Source organism: Eulemur rufifrons, chromosome 7 (genome assembly GCF_041146395.1).
Source record: "Eulemur rufifrons isolate Redbay chromosome 7, OSU_ERuf_1, whole genome shotgun sequence".
In the NCBI taxonomy this organism is placed as follows: domain Eukaryota; kingdom Metazoa; phylum Chordata; class Mammalia; order Primates; family Lemuridae; genus Eulemur; species Eulemur rufifrons.
The window spans coordinates 115,173,309-115,185,645 of NC_090989.1; the positions used below are offsets into that span (position 1 = coordinate 115,173,309).

At 40.5% G+C, this 12,337-nt stretch overlaps 1 protein-coding gene across 1 annotated transcript in view; it reads right to left on the reverse strand.

Annotated features, from left to right (window-relative positions):
- ATP1B3 (ATPase Na+/K+ transporting subunit beta 3) overlaps positions 1-7,489 on the reverse strand; it is a 40,233-nt gene extending 32,744 nt beyond the window's left edge. Inside the window, exon 1 of the mRNA XM_069473147.1 lies at positions 7,280-7,489. Coding sequence (XP_069329248.1) covers positions 7,280-7,388 — 109 coding nt within the window. The 5' untranslated portion in view covers positions 7,389-7,489. The remainder of the gene's footprint in view (positions 1-7,279) is intronic.
- Positions 7,490-12,337: the final 4,848 nt, after the last annotated feature.

The window sequence follows — 12,337 nt, forward strand, 5'->3', positions numbered from 1 at the left end:
AAGGAGAAAAAAAAAATTCTGGCCTTGGAATCTGAAGGGTGGGGAACCTGCAGACTTAAGGCCACATGTAGCTTTTGAAGTCCTTATGTGCAGACTTTTGACTGAATTCAAATTACAGAACAAATCCTTTTATTTTTATTAATATATTTTTGTTCTTTTATATTTTTATTTTATTTTTAAAATGAACATATTTAAAATTCTAAAGAATCAAGTAAGTTTCAACGAAATAATCCTCCCATAAAGGCTAAGTTGATGGCTGCTATGCTCATGATTTAGTTCTTTTTTTTTTTTTTTGAGACAGAGTCTCACTCTGTTGCCCGGGCTAGAGTGAGTGCCGTGGCATCAGCCTAGCTCACAGCAACCTCAAACTCCTGGGCTTAAGCGATCCTACTGCCTCAGCCTCCCGAGTAGCTGGGACTACAGGCATGAGCCACCATGCCCGGCTAATTTTTTTGTATATATATATTTTAGTTGTCCATATAATTTCTTTCTATTTTTAGTAGAGACGGGGGTCTCACTCTTGCTCAGGCTGGTCTCGAACTCCTGACCTCGAGCGATCCACCCGCCTCGGCCTCCCAGAGTGCTAGGATTACAGGCGTGAGCCACCACACCCGGCCAATGATTTAGTTCTAACTTCCTCCACCTGACTGGCACCACTACCACATAAGGCTGGCTGGCAAGAGTTTAGGGGTATACCAGTCAAGTATACCAGTCTGTTATCAGCTTTTGACAACAGTGCACTGTGTTTCTGTTTGAAGTGGAATTTGTGAATAGTTGCACATCTCGACAGTATTTTTTAATTCTGTCTGCTTAACAGCCCATTGTGTCAAAGAAGACCAAAAGAACAATGAAGGAAACAAATTTTTAATGAGGAATTGGGAACTGCAACATTATCTTGTTTCTGCTAAAGATAAGATGATTTGCTTGCTTTGTGACACTGCAATAACATTAAAGAAATTCAATGCTCATCAATATTATAATGCTCATAAGGACTACAAATATTTTAAATTGGAGAGGTGCAAAAGATTGCACTGCAAAAATTAAAAGATGAAAAGCAAAAGCAAAGACAATTCTTTTAAGCAGCAAGCCTGGGAAATAATGCCACTGAAGCAACTTGAAAGGAACCTGTATACTGGGGGGGGGAGGCCCCCATTGAAGGGAGGCCATTCAGTGGTGTAGAAATTGTGAAAGAATGCATTGTTGGCTGGGCCTGGTGGCTCATGCCTGTAATCCTAGCACTCTGGGAGGCCTAGGTGGGCGGATCGTTTGAGCTCAGGAGTTCAAAACCAGCCTGAGCAAGAGCGAGACCCCCGTCTCTACTAAAAAATAGAAAGAAATTATCTGGACAACTAAAATATGGAAAAAATTAGCCAGGTGTGGTGGCACGCACCTATAGTCCCACCTACTCGGGAGGCTGAGGCAGGAGGATCACTTGAGCCCAGGAGTTTGAGGTTGCTGTGAGCGAGGCTGACGCCATGGCACTCTAGCCTGGGCAACAGAGCAAGACTCTGTTTCAAAGAAAAAAAAAAAAAGAACAACTTCACACAATACTTCAAAAGGAAAATATATATTATTCAATGGTGTGGTTTTTATATTAATATTTCAGGTCATAACAGCAGATTTTCTTTGCTACAAAGAGTCACTCACTTTGGGTACTCATGCAAACAGAACATGGGTAATAGGTATCTTTGACGACTTTCAAGATAAATGTCATGAAGTTGGACTGAATTTGGTAAATTTAGTGAGTGTACGTACAGACGGTGTACCTTCCAAGACAGGAAAACATGAAGGTTCTATTGCACAGATAAAAAAAAGTATTAACAGATCCAGATGCTGTCATTTCTTTTCATTGTATTTTGCATCAGCAAAATCTCTGCTAAAGCTACAATTTTAAGTGACACTTTGCAATAAGTTATAAGCATTGTTAACAATATTCATGCAAATGCAACAAGGCATCCTCAGTTTCTGCCAGTTTTGTTAACATGCTAAAGTTGACCTTTGAGGTATTCAGCGTAAATTTGCCATATCATTCTAAAGCGCATTGGCTATTGCAAGGACAGGTGTTAGCCAAGATTTTATCTCTATGAGAACAGATAGTTAAATTTTATGAAGAACACAATCAATAATGTGAATTATTGAAAGAGGATTTCTATAGGAATGCAGAATTTCTGTGTGCTATTGTATCACATCAAATCAAAATGACCTGAGTATTTCTTGGCAAGGTAAAAACTAAGTCACGATATGTGGCAAAAAATCCAAGCATTTTGAAAAAATCTATCTTTTTTAAAAACACTTCTTCTTCAAAAGGAAATTTCAGATGAACATTTTCCCCAGTTAGCAAAGGTCAGGAGATGAGCAGGATGATATATGCGAATCATTTGAAGAATACACAGATGTTATAGACCTATTAATTGGAGAATACAATGAACAGTTCACTGACTTTGAGAATCTTGATATCACACTCAAATTAGCATTTCAGCCTCACCTAGCTGATATCACCAAGCCACACCTAAAGAACTACAGATGGCATTGATTGAGCTCTCAGTAGATGATTGGCTAAAAAAGATCCAATTAAAATATGGAAAAATGAAGTAGAACATCCATGCCTTCAGCAACATGCCCGGAAAATGCTTTCTTGCTTTTCAACCACTTACTGCTGAGAATCTACATTCTACTACCCAACCCATATCAAGACATATTAAGGTCACAAATGACTGATACCCATCTAAGAGGATCAACTGAAACTGCTGACCTTGATGCTGCAACCAAGTATTCATATGCTTTCCAACAAAAAGCAGACACAACAGTCATTAAAAGGTTAGCTGACTTTCAGATTAACAAATAGTTCTCATTTTTTGAAATTATTAAGTACACAGTAGTTAGATTTTTTACAAAATAACGTACATTTTTAAGTAAATCTAATTGAAGTTTCCTGAATGCCACCTTATTTGATTATACCTAAATTAATGCAGCCTTCCACCATGAAAAGGTTCCCCACTCCTGGCCCACTCACAGAGTGAATTTTGGAAATCGGACAATTTGTAGGTTCAATTTTTTCACCTATGAAATGAGGACGTTGGGCTAAATTAGGTGCCTTTCAAGATTTTTAAATTTATGACCACAGTACGAAATACATTTTATATGAGGGTATCTATATATACAAAATACACAAAACTTTCCTGAAACAACACTTTTCCTTAGGTAGAAGAAATTTATATATCTACTATTCTATTTCATTATTTAAAAATGTTAATGGTCCACTATCTATAGTTTAAATAACAGCAAATGATCTCCAAGCTTATTACTTTGACTCTAATTATACTTAATGCACTTAAGTTATTTAATATTTGTAACATCAGCCACTAGGTGCTAAGTTTCTTTTGTCCTGTGTTTTCATAAACAGCAACTACTTATTACTGATGTGTACTTACTGTTCAGTTTGAGAAATCAGCTCTAGGTACACTTGGATAACCTACCTAGTCTATTGTAGAAGGTTGTTGTGAAAATCCAATGAGGTAACTTGTGTGTATGTAAGCATTTTGAAACTGCTGTAGCCAGGTATAAGGTACTAGCCAAATATACAGTGAAGTAGTTACTCAAAATCTTTACATAGCTGTTTCAAATAAGGCAATGTGAGGTAACATGCAATACTTTCACTTTATCCCAAATGTAAAGAGCAAAATTGCTTTTTAAATATATGTGCTTCTTAATGTATTTAATGTCCTTGGAGAAGAACCTCAGCCAAAATGGGACAAACATACTAAAGACTTAAATGTAAAAAATAAAACCAGAAAACATCTTAAACGACAGTCTTTATAAAATCTTGTGAGTTAGAAAACCTTTCTCTACATATCAGCAGATCCAGCAACACTACAATGTCAAAAAAAAAAAGATACAATTTTTTTCTACCACCACCTACATTACATTTATGATTTAAAAAAGTAAAAAAGACAACTGGAAAAAAACATTTTCACAAATGACAAAGGGCTTTTTTTCTTTTTAAAAAAAGCTGCTACCAACAAATGTAAATTTTAAGAGATAACACAGGCAAGAATAGCTTCAGTGTGGATGAAGGTAGGAGACATCACTATACACTGTTGGTGGGAGTATAAATTTACAGAAACTTTCCAGAAGGCACTATGACAATATGTTTTCAAAATGTAAAAGGTATATATGAAATGGCCTGGAAATTCCACTAGTACAAACATATCCCAAGGAAATAAGTTTGCAAAAATGTATATGCACGAATGAAGAGAATGGAAGGAGGACTAATACATACAAATAATGAAGAAAAAAAAAATCACAGCACATCTAACTATACAATGGAACACTAGTCAACTATTAAAATGGTGACATTAGGCAGGCTCAGTGCCCACCTATAGTCCCAGCTAGCTACTCAGGAGGCTGAAGTGGGAGGATTGCTTGAGCCCAGGAGTTCAAGTCTAGCCTGGGACATAGTGAGATTCTGTCTCTCAAAAAAATTTTTTTAATTGAAAAAAAATGGTGATATAGATCTTTATTAACATGAGAGGATACTCACAATATACTCAGATAATTATAAAACACTTACTGTATGATCTTTTTATAAAACAATGAAATCAAATTTTATACATATTTCAGAAAGATATGTATGAAATGTTAATAGTATTTCTGAGGTGATGAGATCAAGCAGCTAGCCTATACAGTGACTTCATGAGAATTAGAAAAAAGGTAACTCTCCTGGCAGACATATCCTCACAGGCACATAGCTCTCCAAACTGATCTTGCCTTTGGAGAATCAGAACAAGGTGCCCTTCTCTAGGCAGACCCAGCCATGCTGTAGAGTACACAGCCTCATGAGGTGAGTACGGATTTCAGCCCCTCTCACCACTCCCTCACAAATTCTTAGAGGGATGCCCTTGTGTTGGGATAAAATTATGGATAATTTCCACCTATTTTATGCCATTCTGCACTGGCTTACTATTATTAGGATAAACATAGAGATTTATTATTCACTGATAAGATCAATACTTATAATCAATGTTGAAAAGAGATCTTGCCTCTAGCCTTCCAAAACTAATCCCAACTGTACTTGTACTACTTTTTTTTTTTTGAAACAGAGTCTTGCTCTGTTACCCCAGGTAGAGTGCAGTGGCATCATCATGGCTCACTGAAACCTCACACTCCTGGGTTCAAGCCATCCTCCTGCTTCAGCCTCCCGAGTAGCTGGGACTACAGGCGTATGCCACCATGCCTGGCTAATTTTTGTATTTTTAATAGAGGAGGGGCTCTGGCTCTTCCTCAGGCTGGTCTGGAACTCCCAAGCTCAAGCAATCCTCTAGCCTTGGCCTCCCAGAATGCTAGGATTACAAGCATCACCTGTAATCACGTGATCACAGGATCACTGCACTGGGCCTACTTGTACTACTTTTACAGCCCTTAAACACTGCTCTACACTTTCTCATTTGCACACGTTATCTATACAAATGCATATAACCAATAAAATCTCTACCTAAGATCATATAATACAAAAGTTAAAGAGCATTATCTACAGTAAGAAATGTCATTCTAACACAAGGTGAAGCTACTCAGTACAGGAAATGAGGAAGCACTGAAAAAGGGAGAAAGGAAGGTAGGTCTAGCTATAAAAATTAATTCCTCTCCACCACTCAGAAATGTCTTCAGCAAAAAGTTGGTACATTCTAGAAACAAGCAGTTAAGATTTATGATTGTTCACCATTTTGTTCCATTTAACTCTGGATGCAACATCTACACAGGGGTGGGGAACCTGTGGCCTTGGGGCCACATGTGGCCTTCTGTATCCTTGAGTTCGGCCTTTTGATTGAATCCAAATTTTACAGAACAAATTCGGAGAAGTCTGGATTCGGTCAAGGGGCCGCACTTGGGGGTAGGCAAGACATCTGTAAAATAATACAACCGCTGGAGCAGGATTAAAGAACTGGGTTCTTTTCTTGGCTCAGTGGAATATGTAATTTTACACAAGGCAAAAATCACAACCTCTCTGGGTCTCATTTTTCTCATCTCTAAAATGGGGGTGGGGCTAAAAAACCTCCAAAGTTCCTTTCAGCTTGTGATAGAACTTCAAGTCGCCCTCCCACTCTGGAGGAGCCCATCTCAGTCAGCAGCAACAGTTTATTTTCTGAGTCATAGCTGATTTACTCGCTTCATGCTTCTCTTAAAAATGTCGTGGCCAAAGAGTTCTAAACTCTAGAAACTTATTCCCACTCAGAAAAAAAGGTCTGTCAAGACCCAGCAATAAAATATTTTCCAAAAGATTTTAAAAACGTAAAATTAGTTTACTTAAGTATAAAGACAAAAAAAAAAAAACAAGGCTCTAGTCCGTATTAAGACATTAACACTTTTCAAAAAAAGCATCCTAAAGCAGCACTACACTGGTATATGGTTTAAATATTTCTTTTAAAACAAAGAGTTCACGAACAGAAAAAAGCTGCTAACATACAACCAACACTCACATGTTTTGAAGGCACAGAAAAACACTGTGCTGCTCAGATAGGATTTACTTTCCCCCAAAGAAGCAAATTTGAAAAGAAAACCTCTGTAATTAAAAAGGAATTAGGGAGGAACCAACCTTTTTAAGGGCCTTTTACTGTCCAAATTCAAGTGCGTTTTCATGTACAATGTACCTCTGTGATTAACTCACCGCTACACATTCATGCAACCCACACCCACACTTAACACTCACTCGCACTCTTCCGACCAGTCGGGGTGGCAGCGTGGACGAGTCACAAGATAGCGGCGGGAGTGGAAATTTCCTCTCCCCAGGCGTGGGGCAGGGTCTGGCTTCCCCGAACCGCTCGGCGGGCTGGACGCCTCCGCCAGGGCCTCCCCCGGCCGGCGCGCTCCGTACAAAGGAGGCCTGGGCGATCGGCCCCCGCACGCTCCGGGCCCGGCTCCGGGCAGGGGTCCCCCCGGCTTCCGGCGCCGCTCCGGGCTAGAGGCCCGGGCAGCACGTGCGCCTTGCTCCAGGCCGGGAGGAAGGAACCGGCGCGGTCCGGCCGGGGATGCCCGCGGGCCCCACTGCCTCGGGAGCGAGCGGCTGCCAGTCTGCCGGCCCGGCAAGAAATGAATGGGGCCGCACTCCGCCGCCCGCGTTAGAGTCGGGAGGTCCGGAGCCAAAGCCCTGCGGGCGGCGGAGGCCGTGGCTGCTCCTGGGGCCGCGGCGTGGGGAGCCGCCTCCCGCCTTTCCTTTCCCACCCCACCCCGCCCGACGCCCCCAAGACCGCGGCCGGCCCCGGGCGCCCAACCGCCGCCCGCTCACCCCAGCTCTTGGCAGTGCGCCCCAGGAACTCTCCGGTGGTCGGGTTGTAAAGGAAGAGCTTCCACTCGGCCAGGCTCTGGTTGAAGGACTTCTTCTCTTTCTTCGTCATGGTGTGTGTGCGGACGGCGAGGAGCGCGGAGGCGCGTCCCGGCTAGCGGCGCAGCCCGGCGACAGCAGCGGAGGGTGGGACGGCCGAGGACAACTCCTCGTTACCGGGAGTACTCGAGCCGACTGCGCCGCGCCGCGCCGGGCAGCCGCTCGGGCCGCGGGAGCCTGACGTCTCCGCCCGCCGCAGCCAATCCCCGCGCCGCTCGGCCCGCGCCGCCGCCGCTACCGCCTCCCGCCCGCGGCTGGGGCGCAGCCCGAGGCCTCCAAGACGCCCCGCCCCGGCCCGGCCCGCCGGAGCCTCGGGTTCGCTCGGCCCTGGTCGGAGGCAGCCCGAACTACGTGTAGCAACACGCTTAGGAGTCATAAAGGCTTGACAGCAAGCACATCGTAATAATAAGCGAAAGGTGGGCGTCCCGGCCCGCGCGTTTCTCAGGAGGGCCGGGTTTCCCGGGCGCGCCCAGGCGCCCAGGCCATGGGGAGGGGCTGCCTGCGGCGGCACGGACGCGGAGAGCACGGAAACGACTCCAGTTGGCCCGAGTCATCCTCGTCGAGGAGGGGACTTACCCACCCCATCCCCGAACTGCCTCCCAAACCGTTTCCAGGAGTTCTCCTTTGAGCTCTATGACGTTTCTTTTTTTTTTTATTTTTTTTTTTATTTTTTTATTTTTTTATTTTTTGTTTGTTTTTCAGCTCATCAAGGGGGTACAAAAGATCAGGCTATATACATTGCCCATGCCTCCCCATATGACGTTTCAAAAAGACACTCTGCCGTAGGATCTCGGGAGGGTATTAATTACACGCTGCTGCTCAGAGAGTGTCCTTACTTGGCTCTTTTAAAGTATTTAACCGGGAATCTCGGGTCAATGGAAATTTCATTCTAAACATGCCAGTGTTAATGAAATGGAGTATAATTTTTTCCAGATTCAGTTGAATTTATCAATATACATGCTTTCCTAGGGTCCCCGTGAACCGAAAGATGTCTGCTCCTACTCAGACACTCCAATTCTTAATCTGCAGGAAATCAATACTTCATTTAGTGTTAATGCCTAAGTAACGTTACCGGATTTTCATCTTTTCCGCTGGAGTGGACTCTGCCCTTGGGCGCAGCTGAGGGTGCAGTCAGCGTTTTCTTACGCGAGATGGCGCTCAAGAGTACGGTGCTCTCGGACTGGAGCGGCGGGAGAAAAAGACTTAAATAGGCGTTTGGGCAGAAGGTGCGTTTTTTAGAAAAAAGAAATGGAGCACTTTTCTGTTTTATTAGCATATGAAAATTATGAATGGAGAAATGTAACACACACCTTATTGTTTGGAATGATCCTTCTGGAAGTTTAAACACAGCTCGCAAATGCTTTTATAGGGAGTAAATGGTTAAAGAAATTCATCTTTTTTCCTTGCTTATTATCAAAGCAAGAAATTATGAATTATGCCTTCCACGAAAGGAAAAGAGGTAGACTATATTCTTATGAAGTAATTTTTTGTGTGCTTAAGGCAGCTAACTTTGTAGTTATGACCTTGGAAATGATAACCAAAATCCAGTTACTTTTTGAGCTAATGACACCGAAAGATTTGTAGAAGTGTTTTGGAGAGTTTGGCATGAAATTAATATTAGAAATAGCAAGATACCATGCAAGCAGACTAGAATGCATTTCTTTCGATCATAGGCAACGTTGAAATAGAACTAAGGAATGGAAGTAGTTAACTATTTTTATCTCATTAATAACATAACGGCAAGTTAGAGGAGAGCTGAAGGACTGGTAGAGTTGATAACAGGCTTTTTAGTTTGGGTAAAAGGGAAGATATGTCTGGAATGCAGTATAAAACCCATCTGCTTTATTGTGTGTGTGTGTGCGCACCAATAACAAGCACAGTTTGCGAAATAATTACCTAGCACACACAAAGAAAACATAGTAAACAAAGACGTTATGAAATAGTCTTTCAAAGATATTGGTGCTGTCAAAGATTTGTAGTTTGTATATTTTTAGTATGACTTTCATATTATACTTAGAGCTTTGTGGTTTTCCAAATGAGAATGTAAATACAAATATAATTCAGTAAGCAATTTTAACACCCATGACTAGTTCAGTATAGTAATCCAACAGATTTCAGTTTCACAAAATTTTTCCATCCTACTTCAAAACACGGAAACTAGTTGCTGCTCTGATATGTGTGATACTTGAGCATTACCTGAAAGAGAAAATACTGAGTGTATTGGGAAATATTGGCCTACCAAGTATGAACAGATGAAATATCAAAGTTAATCACAGTTGTATTCCCTGTAGGTTTATTTTACTACACCTAAGTAAGTTTCTCCTTTTTTTTTTTTTTTTTTTTTTTTGAGACAGGGTCTCCTCTGTTGCCCAGGCTAGAGTGCAGTGGCTTCCTCATAGCTCACTGCAACCTCAAACTCCTGGGCTCAAGAGATCCTCCTGCCTCAGCCTCCCAAATAGCTGGGACTGTAAGTGTAAACCACCATGCCTGGCTAATTTTTTTTTTTTTTTTTAATTTTTGTGGAAATGGGGTCTTGCTATTGCCAGGCTGGTCTGGAACTCCTGGGCTCAAATGATGCTCCCATCTTTGCCTCCCAAAGTGCTGGGGTTACAAGTGTGAACCTGGGCACCTGGACCTAAGTTTCTCTCTCTTTCCCCTCACCCCCAAGTTTCTCTTTTAAAGGAGAAGTTACTTTGCTCACTTAAAGTTGAATTTTGGCTAGATGATGGATAATTTTTTTAGTATAATATGTTCCATGAAATATTTGGGATGTAGCTACTCTAAAAAATTATTTTTGTCTTTCTGAAATTCAAGTTTAACTGAATATCCTGTATTTTTATTTGCTAAATCTGACAGCCCTACCAGTAGGAGACTTATAATTCCCATAGTAATAATAATGATCATTTATTAACTAAGTCCTAGGCCCTATACTACTGCTTGCTTAGTATGATTTATTTCTTAATCTTCACAAATACCCTAATTGAGAGATAACTGCTTCCCTATTTTTATAAATGAGGAAACTGATGTTTAGAGAAATTAAGTAACTCACCCATGGTCAAAAAGCTATCAAATGACAGCACCTGGATTCAAATACCCATCTCTCCACCACCACCCAATATTACCTCCCCAGTGGACAATAACAGAACTCTGGGGAAACTTAACAAAGCTGAGTGAGGCAGAATGAGAGAAACACTTGTGGTCCACTTACTGAATATGCTCTCCAGACAGCAGAATCCATCTCCTACCTTCTATAGGCATAAACAAGATAGTTTACTACAACCCTTAGTTTCATTTCTAAATTTTAGAATTTTGTGTACAGAAAAAGTGTTGAGTTCTTCCAGCCGTATCTTATTTATAACTTGATGTTATAGCTGATGTGACTGTGGTACTGAATCACTGAAAAGCCATTATTTGTCCCTCAGAGAATAGATATTAAGATTTCTTTAGAATTAGTTCTTCCCACAAGCAGCAGATATAATTGTGTTGGCATTTTATTATATCTGAGAAACCCAGTCATGAATACATACCCCTCTTCACAAAGCAATGTCCTTTTCCACATAACTGGTTTTAATACTGAATGCTTTTAATAATCTGTTAACAAACAGCATTTCTATGTCCTTTGAAAATTAAAGGGCAGAACACTTGCATTTATTGATCATCTGAACCAGTGTTTGTGAAGCATGAACACAGTCTCTGGCACATAAACTCCTCTGTAAATGGTGGTTGTTGGGTTGTTGTCATTATAATTTTAAATACTGTCAACTGCTATGTTAGGTATTTTACAAAAAAATTCACGATATGATCTAATATGATAATTTCATTCATGAAAAATAAATTCAAATGACCAACTCAGTGTGAAAGATTATTTAATAATCAATCTAATCTAATCTAATAAACTTAATAATTTGGTTATAAAAATTTGCAGGAGTGAGTGGAGGTATAGGTGCAACAAGAATGGCAGAATGTTGGTTTATTGAAGCTGGGTGTGTGGGGGAGAAGAGACTTTTTATCTGAGAATACATCCCCTGTTAAATTACCAGGCCCACAGAGGCACTGGAATGAAATAACAGTCACAGTCACTTCACTCCCCTTTTAGCGAAGCAATCACCTCTTGAAGCCACTTGCTATGCTTGTGGGGCACTAGACAAACTGACTGCCAAGTAGCTGTAAAATGCCATATGCCCTATAGTTCAACAATATATGGCCAATCACTAACCAAGGTTATTTTTGTAAACCAATAAAAATTTCTGATGAACAACTTTTGTGATTGCCCCCCTCTCCTGATTCATTCTTTTTTCTTAAACACTTCAGCCTCTCCTTTGTTCCCTGGAAGTATGTCTTCAGCCTTGGTCCAAATAAACTCTGTATATTGATTTTGCCTCAGCTTCTTTCTTTTAGGTTGACAAATGATAGGATTCATTAGATTTTGTTTACTTCATGTATAAAGTTTTTTTAATAGAATGTTTTTAAAAACTGGGGGCAAAGGATAACCTATTTTCTTGATACACATTTTTCTGGTTCAGATAGTTGAAAAATAAATAAAAGAAGGTACAGATTTAACAGTTTTCAAAGGTCTATTAAAAAAAAAAAAGCTGACCTTATAGGAAAAAAATAATTCATTAAGAGAATTTTTTTGTGTTCTAATTAGTGATCTTAGGAAAATTTGAGAAACTGTTGTATCCATAAGACAAGAAGTTGATTATATATACACACACACACACACACACACACTCGCACCTATACATATATATTAGCATTCAGAGACATGAAGTAATTATTGGAAATTAAAAATATAATTGCTAAAATTTAAAAACTCAGCATAATAGCTAAAAGGAAAGATCAGTGGAATCTTTCAAACTGTAAAGCAAAAAGACAAAGGGAAAGAAATAGTTTTAGAAGTCCAAACACATATTGGGTCAATTCAGGAAGGATGCTATTCAACTAAGAGTTCCAGAAGAAGAT